Source organism: Melanerpes formicivorus, unplaced genomic scaffold (genome assembly GCF_026170545.1).
Source record: "Melanerpes formicivorus ecotype bairdi unplaced genomic scaffold, bMelFor1.0.p_v2 SCAF_3, whole genome shotgun sequence".
Classification (NCBI taxonomy): domain Eukaryota; kingdom Metazoa; phylum Chordata; class Aves; order Piciformes; family Picidae; genus Melanerpes; species Melanerpes formicivorus.
The window spans coordinates 9,028,851-9,048,368 of NW_027142355.1; the positions used below are offsets into that span (position 1 = coordinate 9,028,851).

General features: G+C 34.9%; 1 protein-coding gene across 5 annotated transcripts in view; it reads left to right on the forward strand.

The window, feature by feature from the left end:
• The window catches only part of BRD1 (bromodomain containing 1), a 59,843-nt gene that overhangs the window by 25,795 nt on the left and 14,530 nt on the right, over positions 1 to 19,518 (forward strand). For 3 of the 5 annotated variants that reach the window (XM_068166256.1, XM_068166237.1, XM_068166247.1), the window contains exons 6-8: positions 697 to 1,009; positions 1,585 to 1,845; positions 4,906 to 5,394. In XM_068166256.1, the coding sequence (XP_068022357.1) occupies positions 697 to 1,009; positions 1,585 to 1,845; positions 4,906 to 5,394 (1,063 nt within the window). Of the gene's footprint in view, positions 1 to 696; positions 1,010 to 1,584; positions 1,846 to 4,905; positions 5,395 to 14,999; positions 15,265 to 19,518 lie in introns of all 5 variants that reach the window. The other 2 variants (XR_010990829.1, XM_068166266.1) reach the window with 2 other exon arrangements.

Consider the following 19,518-nt stretch of genomic DNA (forward strand, 5'->3'; position numbering starts at 1 on the left):
ATCAGAAAATACCAGATTAGAGGGTGCTCAAGGATCATTTGTTCTATCCTTTTTTGGGAATAATGCAGTCTAGACAAGATGACCCACCATCCTGTCCATCTGAATCTTAAAAGTGTTCAGTGTTGGGAATTTGTCGCTTCCCTGGGGGGATTATTGCAATGGCTGATGGCTCTAATTGTGAAAAAATCATCCTTGTGTATCCAATCAGAATCTCCCCAGGTGTAACTTGTACCATTACCTTTCATCTTTCCGTGTGACTGCTTGTGAAAAGAATCTCCATCTTCTTTGTGTCCACTCTTTAAATACTGGAATGTGGTGATAAGGTCTCCCCATAGCCTTCTTTTTCTAAGGTTGGATAAACCAAATTCTCTCAGTTTTTCCTCATATGGTAGGCATACTTTATTAGATGGCATATGCATAAATACACATGTAATATGTACACAAACCCACAGAATTAGAAAAACGTGTAGCTTCTGTGTCTTAGTAGAGCTCCAAATTCTTACCTAAGTGCAGAATGCTGTGATATGTAAATGTTAACGTTTGCAACATCAAGGCTTTCAATTGTAAGCTCCATTTTGAAGTTCTTGATTTAAGGTGTTAAAAAATGTTTAAAAAATTGAACCAGGTAATAGCTAATGTTTCTTTCTCTGAAATAAGGTAATTTTAGCCATTCATGTTTTAAATATTTATTCAAAGGTTCCAGACTATTTGGATCATATTAAACATCCTATGGATTTCTCTACCATGCGAAAACGATTAGATGCTCAAGGCTATAAAAACCTCAGTGAGTTTGAAGACGACTTCAATCTTATCATAGATAACTGTATGAAATACAATGCAAAAGATACAATATTCTATAGAGCTGCAGTGCGGTTGAGAGATCAAGGAGGTGTAGTTCTCAGGCAAGCTAGGCGAGATGCTGAAGGAATTGGTTTTAATAATGAAACTGGAATGCACTTACCTGAACGGCCGAAACTTGAGTCACCCCAGCCTTTCTCTTGGGAAGATGGTAAGACATTTTTTGGATTATTTTTTAAAGTTGCCTTTTTTTTTATTATGCACAGCATGAATATTCCATAAAGATGTTTAAGATGGCTTCTGTTCAGTTTATGACTAGATTGCCCCACCCTCACCCCATAAAAAATGTTGCTTGACAGATTTAACTGGATGTATTGTTAAAAACCAATGTTACTCAGATTCTGATTTGGACAATGCCAGAGCCTAATTTAACATGATAGATGAAAGAAATTTTTAAGTTGAGCTTTTTTTCATGGTTGCATATGCTTCTAAGTCACAAAAAATGGCTACCAGTACACGTAAACTTGAATACATTCTTAAATAACCTGATGAATGAAAAATCTAGCACTTCTGTAATAATATGAATTAAAATTGCTTCTTTTCAAATGCACATCAGTTTTCTGAGGTTTTGGCAGTTAAGAAGAATAATGAACTCATTTATAAGTGACATTTTGGTGACATTTTTTAGTTCTGGCAAGAGTATCTGTTTTCCCCTCCTATTGGTAATGTTCTGGGAAGTGTTCTGGGAAACGCTAACGTTTTCAATTACATGTATTTTGACTTTAGTGGATAGGTTACTGAATCCTGCAAACAGAACACATATGTCCTTGGAAGAACAGCTGAGAGAGTTGCTAGAGAAACTTGATCTCACCTGTGCAATGAAATCCAGTGGGTCAAGGAGCAAAAGAGCAAAGCTGCTAAAGAAAGAAATCAGCATTATTCGCAACAAACTAAGTCAGCAACACAACCAAGCTCCTCAAATAGAATCAGGTATTGGAAGTTTTGAAGAAGAAAGTACAACATTAGAACAAGATGGAGAAGAAGAAGGTAAGATTTTAAGCCTTATTAGAACCTCTTCAGTCAGATACTTTAATTGTGTTAATTAGAAAGTGCAAGGAGAGAGTATTATATTTATTTTTTAAAATTAATAGCTACTTAATAATAACAAATAGTTTAAAAATATGAGAGTGATCTTTCTAAATGAATCCTCGTTCCATTTTTGATAATACAATGTTTTTTAAAAAGTTAGGTGTTAAGAAATGAAAGTACAAACAATCTCATGAGAAGGAATCTGAAATGTTTGAGTGGAAAACATTTTGAAAAATCCACTTAAATGCTAGAATATGTATTAGCGATTGCATAAGCCTAAGTTAAAGATACGGAACACTGGCCATTGTGCTGCCTTTTGTAGCTTTTTTTGTTCTTTACTCCATACTGGGGAGGATGTAGGGTAGGTTTGGGTTGAATTTTTGGTTTATTTTGTGTTTTTAAATAACAGGAAGTGTTGGTAGAACTTAACAAACTACCTTAACCAGCCCTTCCCCTTGCGTTTCTCTTCCTCCTCAAAACATTGTTATCAGAACTGTATCTATTCTTGGCTAATTCCCGCTGATTTCAGTGAGTCAGTATAGTAGAAAGACAACTTTAAAATATAAAGTTGACTGTTGTATATTTTTAGCTTTTAAATCAGTTGGTGAAATCATTATTTCTCATTCTTAAATGACGCAAAGAAAATGTAGTCTCAGCAAAAAAAATTCTGTTGAGTTTGTTTCACAATCAGCTCTTTACAAACCTAACATGGGGTTTTTTAGAGAGTTGGCAATGTGTTACATTTTGAGTAAATTCACAGACTTAGAGGAGGAAAGAGCTCAAGGGGAAGTGGAAGTATAGTGGAAAATAAAGCTGTCTGGTGCAGCTTGATTATAATATCAAACATTTTGGAAGGTGCAAGTCAATAAAAAAGACTGTCCTTAACTGCCATTCAAATTGCAACTTGATATTTAATTTATAGTGTGACTAAAAGAATGTTTTTCAAACATATAGCTTGTTTGAGATTTAAGCAACAGTAGGAAAAGTGTGTATGAGTCAACAATCTTCCTCTGAGGCCATTAAGTATTTTTAAAATGTTTGGTGCCTTTTTTTTTATCTTCAACTGGTGATGCTACTGAGTAGTTCTCCGGGAATGTAGTTCTGGCCAATAATGAATACACTAACTTTTATTTATTTGTAGCTTAACATATCTATGACACAGCCTGCAGCTGTTGTGTAAAAAAGTAGTCCAAAAATGAGCAGTAGCTGTTTTCTTATATTTACAGTACACTTTTTTCTGAAAGTAGCATCACAGGGAACATGATCCAGATTTAATTGGCACTGTTGTTACAACTCCCGTGAAGAGTAGTGGTTGTTTGTTCAAATTTTGACTCTGAAATGGGAGGTAATTAGCGGAGTAAAGAAAACAAATTGTGAAAAAGAAAGATAGGGAAAATATTACAGTCCTGTGCCTAGGAGCTGACTTTTGGAGAGCTATGAATTACTCCCTGTAGTTCTGTTTTCAGTTTCTGATTGTGTGGAAAATACAGTACCAGAACAACTCCATGAAATTTAGATTATATTGTCTAGTTATCAAATGGTTTTCTGTGCTTAAATATTTTTGTGAATATTTTCTACTTTAAGAATTTGTTCACAAAGAATAGTCAACTTGGACATTCTAAACTACAGGCTTTTTAATTGGTTGTACTTTAAACATGCTTCTCTGACTGTAAATTTAATTCTAAATGTCTTACAAATTATTTACCAATTCTGATACTTGTTTGCCTTCAAAGAATATGAGCATAGTTGCACTTTATTCCAACAATATATTTTAATAAGAGCTATGCTATTGTTTGATTAAAACTTAAACAGTAGGGCAGAGATTTCTCTGCCGTTAGAACTAATTGATTTCCCAGTAAGCATTGCTGAGGCAAAACCAAAACAATATAGATACAATATTTAAACCACTGCTGATAACAGGGCTTAAATTTTTGGGGGTTTGTACCTTTTGTACAGGTGACAGAAGAATTAGCTAAATCCAAAATTTCAGTGATAGCATAAATATTCTGTTGGCCCATACAGTTACTCTAGAATAAGAATCTTATTTTTTTATTATGTTTTGAAAGATTCCTCTGTTATCTAGAAAGAAGGTTTTAACGTATTTTTGAGTTAATTATGGGTTTGGTTAGGATATCACTATTGGCAATGCTGCAACAGTAGAATGTTTATTTTCTTTCTCATCACTTGGGATGAAAAACTGAAACTAGGTTTATGCTCTCACAGATCTATTTCCGTAGTTGGAATTGACAAAGACATATTCATGGGAGTTTGGTTGCTTGTTTTTTTTAAAAAAAGGGGAAGGGAAGAAGAAATAGTAGAGCATAGTTTTTCTGATTTCTCCTGTCAAGTCTACATTGCAAGGTGTGTACTTGCCACCTAGTAGCTAATCAAGCTGCTAGACTTCGGAGGAGGATGGAGGGATGGTTACCTTTTTTTTTTTTTTCTATGGTAGATAAAACTTATAGCTGCAACTGTAAAGCAACTTTGCACATCTTGCCTTTCTGTAAATTTTATAACACATTTTAGTATATCTGTAGATCAGGTTGCAAATAATGTTTTTTATGCTTCTCTAATAAAATTTGTCTAAGGCAGTTAAGGTTAGTAATGATAAGATGAAATAGATAAAAATGTGTATTATCAAAACTTTTTTGGATGGCAGTGTAATTGCTTTTAATAGAAAATCATCCACCAGCCCAGCTTTCTATTTTAAAAAATAGATTTGTTAGCTTATAGTTAATGAAACTAACATAACTGCATGAGAAATAAACAGTATTTATTCAGGTGTAAATTAACACCAGCTATAAACACCTACTTTTCTATCCCTGTTACATTCCCAGTATAAAAGTAGGAACTACTAACTAGGACAGTTTGTTGCTAGAACAAGGTTTGTTTTTAAAATGTTATGCTTTGTTTCCAAACAACAATTTATTTGGTGGGCTGCACATTTATAGTGAGTTTTATAATAGACTTTATAACTACAGGTTTTCAAAAATCACACTCTATTTATAATTTTTTCAGGAGATAAATCTCCCCCTAAACTTGAACCATCAGATGCATTACCTCTTCCTTCAAACTTGGAGACTAATTCAGAACCACCAACCCTCAAACCAGTAGAACTCAATCCAGAGCAGAGTAAGCTTTACAAAAGAGTAAAATTTGATAATGAATTATATAGCACTTCCATTCAGAAAGAAATAAATGGACACACTCCAGAACACTTACTTGACAGTAATCTCAATGAGTCGACTGTTTCTGCTGTAGCTGAGTCATCAACTGATGTAAACAGACGTACATCCATTCTCTTCTGCAAATCGAAAAGTATAAGCCCCCAAAAGTCTGCAAAGAACACTGAAACCCAGCCAACTTCTCCACAGCTAGGGACCAAAACCTTTTTGTCTGTAGTCCTTCCAAGGTTGGAGACACTTCTGCACCCAAGGAAAAGATCAAGGAGTGCATGTGGAGATTCTGAGGTTGATGATGAGTCCCCTGTAAAGCGCTTGGACACAGGTAAATGTTACAAAGCTTATTTGAATGGATGTATCTCCAAAGTTAACATAACTGTTAAATTTTTGACATACGTGTAATTGTTCATCATCAGATTTAGTACTTGGACAGTCTTTACTCATAGTTAAATTTAGTTACAGTTCAAAAGATGACTTACTAATGTTTGTGTTGACCCCATACAATTAGAACCATTTTTATTATTTTTCACACTTTTTACTTTAGCAATGGAACCTTCAAGTTCACATGTATAGGTGGGTGATTGTTTTCTTCCTTTTTTTTAAAGTTGTTTATATTTCCTTTTGTTATAACCCATAGGAAGGGTGAATCAGCTGTTTTTTTTTAAGTTCCTTCACACATACAGTACCAAAACCAGAACTCTTGTAAGAAGTATGGAAAATACATGTTCTGTGTATGACTTCATTTTGCTGCAGTGTTACTCCAAGCATATTTTCACATCATGAATCTGATGACTCTGTGTGAGGTGCTTTGTATACCCCTTGTATTTTATCAAACAGTTAAAATCCCAGAGGCATTTCCTCTGTGGTTTTTGGTGGGTGTTTTTTTTTTTGAGTCTGTGCACTTTTTAAATAAATAAAGTTGAAGAAACAAAAGTGTAAGATTAAACTCTTAATGACACTTCTAATGAGTACAGTTGAAGACTAATTATAACTTTTCTTAGCAAACCATAGCTCTGTTTATTTGAGAAGTTTGAATAAAACAGTCTGTTGAGGAAGATCAGCAGCATAAGGAAATTTAAGTATATTTCTTTAACATTATTCATTGCCATTGCTTTGAATTTTATATTACCTTTGAAATAAATGCTCTTATATCATTGTTATGATGATAACCCATATGCAGGTTTGGAATGTTGGCTTTTTGTGTCTTTGAATGAAATATCTAGAAACTTAATTTGAATTGTTATTGTGAAGATGTGTCCAAATGTCTTTGTTTCTTGTGGGTTGGGAGGAGGAGAGTTGGGAGGGTTTTTTGGTTCCTTTTGTGTTGGTTGGTTTTGTTTTTTTTTTTTTTTAGGTTTTTTTTTTTAGGTTTTTGTTTTTTTTTTATTGAATTTTTTAATTATTATTTTGTTTGGACAAGCAAGTGTGGAGGTGCATTATTCTAATGCTGGAATTGTAGCATGAGAAAATGGTAATATTTGGTATGGGGAGGGGAGTCTTCATATTTATTTTTGTTTTTTAATTGTTTTGCCTCTGTGGAAAGTGCTGGTTCCCATTCCTAACAGCTTGGAAATAGCACATAGATTAGATCTGGTACTTTAGTGGTAAAGTAGGAGTCATGTGAAGGTAGTGTGATGGCAGAAATGAAGTAATCTTTACTGATGATATAAAAATCTTTTGTTTCCAAATACTCCAGTTGTCAGTCTTGAGCTGACTTCATTGTGTACCTTCATACATACTGTATTTTATCACATGCATAGTGAATAATTTTGTGCTAGATCACATCAAGAATTAGCACTAACTCCTTGAAATTTTTGTCATGAACGTTGTGAATTATTTCTTGAGGGAGAGAATGCAAAAATGCTTTTGATTATGTGGAAAACAAACAAGCCACAACCCAAAGAGTGGGGAATAGTTTCATCTAGATTTAGTACTGTTCCCATTTCAGAATTCCTACTTTCGTGGGTTTTAATGTGATAGATAGACTAGTAACAAGAAAAAAATCCCAAAGGCTTTTTTTTTTAATAAAACTGTAGTTTCTTCCTGATGCTAATGAAAATATGCACAGAATTAAATTCATGATGAATAGTTAAGGAGCATTTATATGTGAACTTTTTGCCTGTTCAAGAAGAGATTGTATATGTGAATTGAAATGTTTTAGCCAGGTTACATTCACCTGAAGGTGTTCTAGTTATTCTTTAACAGTATATGCACTTTAAGGCATACAAATATGTGAGCTTGCTACATCTGACTCCTGTGATTCCTCTTCCATTACCAACCAAATGTTTTGCCTTCATGTTGGAGATTTTACTCCTCGTGTTGTTTTCAAACTTTTGCAGTTTGCAGCTATTTTGAGATCGATCAGCACAAATCTCAGATGCTTTCCAAGATTAAAAAACATTTGAATTGTTTTATTTTTCCATATGGAAACTGGTGTCAATTCATGCAGATGTCTGTGTTCTGATAATAATAAATAAGATTATGTATACAGTTACAGGGGATTATTTTTTTTAATTTGGTTATTTGTTTCTGAACTACTAATTTCATGCGGCTGCTAAAAATGTTTTTATTCTAAATAATTCAGTAGTCTTGAACTTTTCCCTCCAAAGCCATACCATGATACAAAAGGTATGCTTCAGGCTTCTTACATACATTCTTCTGAGTTAGCAAATTCATGAGAATTCACTGCACTTGAAAATGTATCATTATTTTATGGTTTTCTTTTCTGTGGATATAGAAAATAAGTTGTTAAAAAGGAGTTTGTTTGCTTTACAAATCACTGCAAGTTTTAGTGGTTGGGAGCTGCACTGTCACATCTTTTTGCATCCATACCTATTCATCATGATTTTTTGCAGTAACTTAAGGATGCCTTGTTTACTCCTTCACCATACTCAATCCCCTCAGTGTTTCCCCCCTTTAATGTAAGTTGTATAGTCTTATACAAAGTAGTACAAAGGAAGACTCTAAAGCCTACCTAATTAAGTAAAACCACTCATACTTTGTGTGGTGTTTCATTATTCTCATACACAGGCATTTTACTATGCTCTCTTGAATTACCTTTGAAGTTGGTGTACTTGCCAGTTAGTTTCAGGAAAGATACATACAGGATCCATTGGCACACTATTATGTAAGTGAGTATGGTGTCCTGTATTGTTGTGGGTTTTCAAACAGAAATCACATGCAAAAGAATTACTGGCATACTGGCACCTTTCCCCCCACCTAGAGCTGGGGACATTATGACTTAACCTTCAAAGAGACCTGGTAGCAGTTCAATTTAAGACTATGACCTCCCTTTCTGTGTGAATCTTTGTTTAAAAAATATGAATAGTGCAACATAACTGTAAATTTTAATTTCATAGTGTTCTGTTTGAGCATTATCACTCTCCATAGTTGCTATGTGGTAACTGACAACTACACAGTGGAGAGATGTGTTTAAAAATGTACTTCACATACTTGATGTATCTTGGGTTTCCTTCTTATGATATCTGGCAATTTCAAAGAGAAGTTCTGTTTGTTTAGGAAGTATTTGTCACATCAAAGTTTGATTTTTTTTGAAGTTCAGGCATACTGGGTTTTAACTGGTAAGTTTAATGACCTTTTCAAAATACCCATTGTGTATTTACCTTGATATTTTGTTACAAAGATTTATCATCTCAGGAAATTAGTGCAGTTATGCAGTTATTAGTTCACTTGTAAAACTAAAGCTGATTCATGGATAAAAGGTTAAATTGTACCAGCCATTTAAAAATTTGCCTCTATCAGTTATGTATAGGTAAGATAAACTAATGGAACAAATAACTCTTTTAAGTTACTTTCTGAGCATTGTAAAATGCTAGATTAGACCTAGATTACATTTTCATGCTCTTGTTTTTAATCAGTCACCTTTAAGCTTTCCTAAATATGGGTTAGTACACAGTCACTTTATTGTTACCCTCTGTTTTAATTGGAAACTAAGTCTTTATAATGTAAACTCCTAAATTCATTATTGAATTAGAATTGCGAGTGGTGATCAGTATAGTGCAGTATTTTGGTTTTCTGTTCTTGGCTACATAGCAGCAATAGCAATTTTTTTCAGTGAAACATCATTTACTTGGTACCATTCTTACTTCCAACTACAGAGTTTCCCCAGGCACTGAGACAGAGGCAACCAAATATTTGTAATGCAGATCACTGAATTAGAGTATTTAATGTAATAAAAACCACAGGTTTTTTGGAGTACAAGGAATTTTATATTTTCTTTAATATATGTATTGCATACAGCTGTCAGTATACCTTATTAAATCTAACAGTAAATATTGGGCTGACTTTGTTTCTGCATGATGGCTACAGAGTATTTCATGACATTTAAGAACTGTTTGTAAGTGACCTGTACAGAAACTCCACATTCATTTATTATAATTTGATAGCAATGATCACTTTAATTATATTTGATGTAATAGGAGTAGAGATTGTATCTAGGATAAAATGGAATACAGAGGGTTTTTTTACTTCTTCAGTACTTGATTTCTGATAAACCTTTTGGCTCTGTGGAACACAGGCTACTTTGATTAAAAGTAAAGCTTCATATGCATCATTCAGTGACCATACTCTAAATGGAGGAAATGGAAGTAGTACATGGATTTCTGAGAACCTAACTTATTTCATCTAAGTAAATAACAAACTAAACTAGAAGTTGTTTAACACAAATTAACATAATTGCTCATCTGGTTAACATAGAATGGCATGATAGTATATACATATATTCATGAGTAAAATTCAGTAATTTGACTAAATCCACTGAGATAGTCAGAGTCTTTGTACTTGGAATTAAACAATTCTTTTATGTTTTCTTTTTTCTTTAGATATAGTTATTTTTTCCTATAAAATCAGACATAAAATTTAGTTATCTAAGCTTTTAGTGATGTCCAAAAACTTCAGCTGACTGCATTCAGGAAGTTTCAAAACATAAACTGCTTCAGGGTGTGTATGCACACAAAGCAAGCAGCAGAGAGTGAAGACCTAAAAATAATTTCCCCCTGGCTTGTTAAATTTGTCAGTGTACAGATACAGGGACTATAGGAGCTCAATTACCAAATTGTTGGGATAACCCCAGCCTGCACAACAGCCAGTAAGTACCAAAGAGGCTGAGAAAATGAAGTTTGACCTGAATACTACCAAAATTATTGGGGAGGATGCTAGTGCATTTTTGCTTGGTTTTTGACAATTTTTTTTTGTATCTTTAATTGGGTTTTGGGTTTTAGCTTGTTGGGGCGAGTGGCAGGTGTTTTGTTTTGGTGTTTGGTTGGCTGGTTTTTTAATGACCATAAAACCACTGAGAAATTTTGACTGTTTGCCAGGAAAATCAGACACATTTGGACCTCTCAAGCTTTACATAGCAGTAATTGTAGCAGGGCTGTCAGAATTCCTAATCAAGTTCTGGGAAAAGAAATAAAATGTGGAAAATGGTAAGTGCGTAAGGCAGAAAGAGGGGGATGAAACGTATCAGTGGTCAGTTTCAGTAGCATTTAAGAGAATCTCTGTTCCTTTTGGGTTTATTTAATTTAAAGAATCATAGTATTAAATTTCTCACCATTAAAATTCATTTGTGTGTTTCATGATTTATATTGTGAGAGGGAATTTTGAGCAACAGTCAAAAACATAGGGGCTTGAACACCAAGATAAATGGGGAGGGTTCTCCTTTTTCAACGCATGTGACGTGTCTGCATGCATAAGTTACAATATGAATTAATATTTCAGAATATTTCATTCAGTCTTAAACTTGTTGTTTTCTTTGAAAGTCTGTCTTTTGGGTTATGTTTAAGATGTTCATTCCTAGCACCCAAGTTACCATTTCTGTGTTTTCCAAGATCAGCGTAACTGAATCTTCCGTAATAACAATTTAAAAAAAAACAAACCAATTGTAGATGCCCTTCTGGTTTTCTTGATGATATAAAAGTTGTGGAGCCTTTTACTGTATTCTGGCCTTTTCTTTTTTGAATGCTTAGCTCATTTCTTGGAATGGGTTTGGTATTTTAAAAAACAAAATGTCATAGTGCCTTATGGCCTTCATCTGCGGCATTTAACACTAATTTTTCTGTGTGGCGCAGATGGTAAACAGAAAATCATGTGATTTAGTGAAGACATTCTAAAAAACAGTGAATTTGGAGACCTACACTATGCTTATAAATTAAGAACATACTTGCTGTGTTGTTGAGTCTGAGCATAGATGGCCTAGTTTTAAATTCACGGATTTGGATATCTTAAACTCCCTTGTATTGGGTACATAAGGTTCCTGAGTTGTTCAGATGACCATTATGTTTGACCTGTTTGGAATATGTAGAACAGTTTGCGTTGGAAGGGATCTTTAAAGGTCATCTAGTCCAATTCCCACATACTTGCCTACAGGTTTGATTTAACAGATGGTCATAAAAATGAACCTGCTGCCTCCGACGCTAACTTTGGGCACTGAACCTGGCAGTCAAAAATACAGGGGAGTTAAGGCTCATACCACTATCAGTGGAGAGTGAGGGAGATAGTTCCTACATTATGACTGACTGCAAGATTAATGTATTTTGGAAAAGATTGTGAGTTTAAGCTTTCTATTTTTCCCCCCCTCTATTTAAGAATAGATTATATTGTTACATGAATCGAAGGTCATCCTCCATAAGGAGTGAATCTGATAGTATGTACTCTTTTACATGCAGTTCAGTATTTTGGGATATTTTTAATTGATCATTCTCTTCTGTGTTTCCCATTGTAGTACCCAGACATAGTTTCTCTGTTGTGGGTACAGGAAATGTACACACTAAGAGAGTTTCCCATACAGTGAAATATGTATTACTCAAGAACAGATAAAATCTTTGAAACAAAGTTGCTTTTATTTTGTTGGTAACAAAAAAATATTGTTCATGCTGTCTCTTGGACTTTGTCAGACCATACAATCCTGACATGGTAACACTCCTCTTGCTTTCATTTTCTTTTCTCCTTCTTTTTTTTTTTTTCTTGCTGTACTAATTTCCCCCTACAAAGCTGTAATAATACAGCTGTCACTCAGAAATTGCTTCCTACCACAATGTCATTGGGAAAAAATGGAGACAAAAGCAGATGTTGTCAACTGATCTTCAGCTGATAAGAATGACTAAGTTTGTATAGTCTTGAGGTCCATAAAGATACTTTTTTGTTGAAGATAAAAGTGGTTTAGGTGTGAGGGGCTGCAGGGAAACCCATACTATAGATTCATCTGATTAGATACAGTGTACATTTGCAAGTCAGCCCTATTTTAACACTGAGTTCAGTGCTGCCTAAAAATAGCAAAGCTGGGTTGGTGTTTAATAGCCCTTGGTTATTTTCACTTGATGACACTTCAAGCATTGCTAGATTGACTGCACTGAGCAGTGAAACATCTTGTTTTGTCTTTGCATCTCCTTTTATTGAAGCTCGTGAGAGTTTTAGGAGTGCAAGCACTGTTAACTTCTGCTAGGCTAGAATGAATTTTTATTGTGATTTTACAGTCTCTGCAGGGATTCAGATCATGCACTTCCTCAAGTAAAGTGCAGACTATCATAGAAGGAGGTTGTTCCCTGCTTATAGTAAGCACTGGAGTTTCCATACTGAATTACTTAAAGTTTTTGTCTCCCTGTGTGAAACATCTCAGAAGGTACAAAAGGCCTGAAAATACAGGTCCAAAACTGCAGCTGTGTGTGACTTAGTTAAGTCACTGGCTAATTCAGTGACTTAAAATTTACAGTTTGTCCTGTATATCATCTCAGGAGTGACAGATAGGTGGTAAATACTTCTGCCTTTATTGTTCTTTCAAGTGCCAAGTTCAGTTTCCCTGTCCTAGAATGAGGCACCTTTCCCCCCCCTCCCCCCTCAATAGATCTAGAAGGCCAATAAATGCTGAACTATTTGTTTCTCTTATATTAGAGCAAGTTTGGTGGATGTTGCTTATGTAAGAGAGTGCTCTGGTTCACCTGTTTGCTTTCTTTGGATACCATGGCCAGCAATTGTACAAGTTCTCACAATTACAGGGAAACATTTACTTTCAGAGCAGAAGGAAAACTGATGGTGAAAGCTCTGTATATAAGCTTGAAGATAGTTTGTATAGCTTGAAGATACTCTGTATAAAAGCTTGAAGAGAGTTACACTGAAGTTTTGATGCAATATATTGATAGAGAATTACCATGCTTTTTCATTATAGAAATTGAGAATTAAAACAATCATTGTTGATTTAAGTTATTTAAAAATTTAAGTTTGTTTGCTTGTTTGTTTAATTTATATGAAGATTTGGTAGGTGAGAAAATAGGAATAGTCAAATGGAACATGTGTAAGAAAGTATTTTTCCTAAAGTTTATTTGCTGTTTGCATTTCCATAATACAGGAAAAGTGTTTGGAAAAAGTGTCCTGATCTTAAATCCTCCTAAGTAGTCTTTGCCAAGATTATTAGAAATAAACAGTTGTAAATATTACTGACTTTCTATACTCAAGTATTTCTTGGATCCTGGATGACATGATAGGTGTGTGATTCAGGCGCTTAAATCTCATAGTCACTTGTGTCTGTTTTACTTGTCGTCAATGATACAAACTAGAGCTTAGTAAAAATTCAGTTTGTAAAGTGAGTTTTACATTCTTCAAGTTTTGAGCTTACACTTGATAATGGCATTTTCTACTATGTAACTACTGTCATCAGTCTTTTCTATACCACTGAAACAGCTGATACTCTCTAGAAGTGGTAAAATGTTGGGGTTTTTTTTGAGAAGCATTCCTGCTTGTGTGCTCTTTTATTCCTTTCAGGTTTTTCTGAAGTGTTTTCAGACTCTTCCATTAGCGTTGCCTTCCACTTGAATATTTTTAAATGTCTTGGACAGTTGTCCTACAATGCAGTGATCCTAGTGTTGTAGTACCCAGAGCAGCAGACAATCTTCATCTTATTGAAGCTGCAGTTAGTAAATGTTTAGTTTTCCTTTCTCTTGGGCAATTCAGATCCAGCTGTTTTAGCAGTCTCTCCTCTGAATAGCCAGAGACGCTTCTTATTCTTGGATTTTAAAGTTAGTAGTTACAGGATGAATTCTTAAGCACTCTTTTGAAACATAGAAAGCTTTGACTATTTGGTGAGCCACCAGTTTGTTATCTGTTGCTTAAACCAACAAAGATGATATTTTTTCTTTAGGATTTTGAAAGTTGTTGCTATGTAGTGTGTAGGTGCCATGTTGTGGACTCACACTGAGCTTTCCTTTCTTTGGCCATGACCTGATTTTAAGCCAGCCTTAAAAGCTTTATCTCCAAGGGTACTCTTCAGAACAAATTTTTATCATCTTTGTGAGTAACTGGCTCCCATTTTGTCTGTATACTGAAGACTTAAACTAAGTCTTGTAAACTTTGATGTGTTCATATACTTATCCCTGTATTCTGAAAAGGTTTGTGTCTAATATTCTTACTGCACTCCAGAATTTACTGTTGGAAGTAGACATTTATAGGGTTATATAGATTCACTTTTTAAAAACTTTGTGGGCACCATCCTATTGCTACAGTGTGCCCACTTTCAAGGTTTGCATATTTAAAAATTTATTACAGTAAAGTATTCTTTTATCCCTTCTCTGCATACCTGTATATATAAATCCTCTTAAATTAGAGTCATCCCCTTTCTTACTGAAGGGATTTTTAGATACATTTCAAAACCATGTTCTTCATGCATATCATGCATGAGAAGATTGTATTCTGTGCTTTCAATTACTTGCATATTTTTTCTTTTTCAAGAAAGAGGACTGAATCAAAGTGGAACTTTTCATCTAGTTTTCCCCTTTTGAGACATTAGCTAAGTATTAGTGTCAGAATACCTTGAACACTTGTATTATTTTCACTGTCTCTGAACACTGCTGTAAGGATGGCTTATTTATTTGAAAGCTCTATTTCCTTTCAGAGAGACTTAATGGCTTTTTCACTGTCTTCCAGGTTCTCATATTAACTAATATCATGCTGGGTATTTATCTCTTTGGATCCTAATTATTTTCTGTTATCCTCAACATGGAGTGGAATTCAATTAAATGATCATTTTGGAACGCAGAAAGACAATTGCATTTGAAGTAATTATTTTGGATCATGTTGGAGACACCAGTCATCCTTAAAACAAACAAACAAAAAAATAAAGAACACTGTTGGAGGAAGTCTTTGACATATATGAAACTATGCTCTTCATTCAATATATTGCCCCATTTCCGTAAGTTATAAAGTTGTACATGTTGTAGTATATGTGACACAAATTTGTCGCAGATTTTTACCAGTCCCAGCGTTCTTACTCCCAGAACATGCTCTGTGAGAGCAGATCAGTTAAGAATGTTCAATATCCATCCTCTTCCCTTCTCCCCAGACAAGTCTAGTCTTACTTGGAGAAGTAGAGCATACAAAAAATACTTTTCTGATTTTTGTGTTTTTATGTAGTTTTAAAGTACACATTTTTCTTTATATTTATGAAGGCTTAATGTCACTGGTGCTGGTAAGTGCACAAGTCAGGACTTGATTAGTCCTTGCTTGGTAAAATCAACCTAAACACTGTCATATAAGTGCTGGTGCTCTGTGGTGCAGTCATCTTTTTTAAATGCTCCCACTTTCTTAGTGGTTGCAATTATTTGATGTTTTTCATGATTTCTCAGCTCTTCTCTAGTAGTTTTAGTGCTTTTGAATACTTTTATACCATTTCTGCTTCTTTATTTTTGTTTCAGCAGAACTGCAAGACGCATTTACGATCTGAAATGCAAAATTCTCTTTTCTGTGGCAGCATTCTGTACATTCAGGGAGCATGCTGCTGCTTGGACTACCTGAGTCTGTTCCTGTGTTCTAAACTTCTGCTGTCTTGTTTCAAGAGTTACCTTTCCCTGCTTTCAGTAACTTGGTGTGGGCATCAAGATTTTGCCGTGCTTAACGTATGTAGTCAGCGAAAGTTTAAATTGCAGATTGAATAATTTCCTGACAAAAATAATTTTGGGGGCAGCAAGAGATCTGTGCAAAAAGTATCAAGCTGATAATTTTTTGCTTACTCTTTTATTTTTCTTAGTTTACAATTGGTCAGTAGCATTAAACTGGTTAATGTGTGTTATGCTGAGATTAGCATGGTGATAAGCCTTGTATGTAAACTGAGTTCTAGAGCTGAAGATTGGAAATACCAGTCACCCTGCATTTCAGATTGATAGTAAATGTTTTGTGATTTCCTTTTTTATGTGTTCTGCCTTGGAGCACAGACTGCTTTTTTGATGAAACTGAAGAACAGAAGAGGAGTGGGGTGGAGGGGAGAAACATTTGTTAATGAAAAGTTTTACTTTGATGTGTGGGATTTTCCTTTGAGGGGGGATTGTTCTCAGTTAAGGATGTTGGTGAGTGGCTATGTGTAGGATGTTCAGTACCTGACCTAATGAAGTTTCTCCTTGTGACTGTAGAGAAAGCTTATTTAATCTAACAAAAATCATTAGCTTTTGGAAAATGTAAATGGCTCAGAGGTTTATTGCAAGCTTAGCCAGGCTACTAATCTGCAAAAGCAGAATGGATTACTTCTGCCATGGATTTTCTTTTTTTGACCTTCTTAGTAATATCTTTTGAGCCAGTAAATGGCAAATGAGGATCTTCTTAATCTCACTTATTCTAGTACCTATGGCAGAGTGGGTGTTTCTTGATTCATGGGAGAGTTTTGTAAAGATTAAAAACACAAATTCCCATTTATAGCATATAAATGTGGCATTTTGCACATCAGTGACACCATAAAGCATTTGTATTTTACTGCCTGGACTTTTCTTGCAAGTTACAGCATCACTTATGAACTGCTGCATCTGTGATTGGATAGGAGTGGGTTTTGTTTAAAATAAGCATGGAGGTCTTCCTTTGTTAAAATAACGCCCATTCCTTATAATTTCTGAAAAGTGGACTGTATAAGATGAAATTTCATGGATTGCATATGTCATGCCATGTCATTCAAGGCTTGATATTCAGGAGGATTACAATCCCTGTTTATAGCCTGCCTGTTTGTTCTTTGTTTTTCATTCTTCCACAAGCAAGAGAAATGTGTCCAATATGCTCTAAATAATTTTGAACTTTAGTACTTCCTCTTTATCAGAAAAGTTGGAGGGGGGGGTCCCACTGTTATTTGCCATTCTGCAGATTGAAGAAGCTTTGCCTACTGTCATCCTGAAAACATGTTAGTGAATTAAATGAGCCATTAAACTTGTAATAGTGTATATTCTGTGTAAGACTGGACTAACAGAGCAAAGAGCTGTCTTCATTGCTATAGCTGCTTGTTTCTGATAGTTTCTGATAAATGTTGTTTCTGAACATCAGCAATCAGGCAATCAGATGGTTGCTTTGCCCAGTGCATCAGTGAAAACAAGCTCACCACTGTGATCACATATTGTTTGGTACTGACATGATGACAGTGAGAGGAAACCATTGAAAGGTACTGAGAGAGCCAAAACATCCACTGCAGCAGCAGCACAATCACAGACCAGTGGAAGCAATCAAAATGTGAAGCTACTTCCTAATTATTATTTTCTTGCCCATAGAACTGACATGCAGCGAAATATAGCCAAGTTATAGTTGGCATATGTAAAGAGGATGCATAAAAATGTTTAACAAGAATAAACAGATACTTCCTTCCATTTTCTCAATGCTCTGGTTCTGATAGCAATAATTACTTGGCTCTGTCTTTAAATTTAAAATAGAATCTGTGATCTGACATGTTTCTGCTGATAGCAAATTTATATTAGCTGGATGCCTGAATGGTAACTTGAGAAATGTGTCTCTGGCTTGTGGCAGGATGGAAAAAAAAAAAAAGGCAGTTTTTCAGCTCACTTGAAAAATAGGTCTGACAAGGTATTTAACTATGAAAAATTGTTACTTGCAGAGACCTTTATCTCCTTTATCTTTGTAGACTATTTTTTCAACTTTTAATTTCAGAATGAAGTGTGCTGTGATATTTTATAGAGGTATTTAAGCTTTCTCACAAAGCATCCTCTGTTTTGACAGCTCTTTCAGCATAGTCTGAATCAGAACTCCTCCTTACTCTCCAGCTATTTGTCCTGACTTGCTAATAATGAGAAGATTAATCAATAGCCTGTAGTTTGCTTCTTGAATACTAAAGACAATGCTCCCTTTATATTTTGGGGTTTTTTTTCTTGGTACAGGAAATCAAAAGCAAATACAGGCATCAAAAACAGACACTCTTAAATGAATGTTCTAGAGTGTCAGCTAAATGAAAATGAAAGGTAATTCTTATCTGTAACTCAGATAATTAAATAAATTCACCTTTGTATCTTTAAAATTGTCTTGATAATCCAAATTGAAGGTCTCCTAGGGGAGTAAGGGGAAATCCCTTAAATCATAGAATAGTTTAGGTTGGAAAGGACTGCCAAAGGTCATCTAGTCTAACCCCCTGCAGTGAGCAGGGACATCCTCCATTAGATCAAGTTGCCCAGATGTCCCTGCAGGATCCCCAAGGAGGGGGCCTCAACTATACCTCCCTGGGCAACCTGTTCCAGTGTTCCACTACCCTCATGGTAGAGAACTTCCTCCTAACATCCAATCGAAATCCACTCTTCTAAAACAATTTTCCCTATCACTACGGACCTTTGTAAACAATCCCTTTCCAGCCTTCTTGTAGGCCCCCTTCAGGTGCAACTGGATCAAAGTAACTTGCTAAACTCAGGTTCCTTAGTTTTTACTCTTTGAGGTGGTCTTTCTATCAAAAAGACTGGAAGAGTTAGAACTTCACAAAGGGGGTTCCACCATAATTGTCTTATAGCACAATGCTCTGTGTAGAGGCACATGAAGTTCCATAAGATGATCTATGTCTGAATGAATGAAGATCATGATAAAGATCTATCATAATCTGATAATAGGATGTCTAGAATGGATAGTTCTTTCTTGTGTTATGGGATGCATGTTCATCATATCCTGTAATTAAAAACTGTATTGTAAGGAAGTAAGTATGCTCAGAATTGAATTTGTATTAAAAAATTTGTTTTCTTTGCAGTCTAAAGTTTGCAGGAACTGATTGCAGGCTAGTACCATTATCTTTAGCCAGTTCATTTCTGTTGAAACTCTTGATCCTGTGTTTGGTTATTTTTTTTCTTCCCCTTTCAGTCCTAATTTTCACACACCACATACACACACGCCTGTGGGAATGGCTTCAGAATGCTATCTTAAACATCTTCATTTGTCTCTTTAATCAAGTATGGAAGTAGCTTAATAAGAACTATACTGTTTGTGAATAAGCTCAGGGCAGGACTGCTGGCAGCTATCAAAACAGTAGTTTTTGATATGAAAGCCTTTTTTGTCGTTTTTGCTACAATTATGAAATTACAGCATCCTTGGGTATATATAGACTGTGCCAGGGGAAGGATAATCAAAACTAGTAATGTGCATGTCACTGATAGTTGGTCACAGAAAATAGATATGATAATGTCAAGACTGAATTTACTGAAATGGAAGG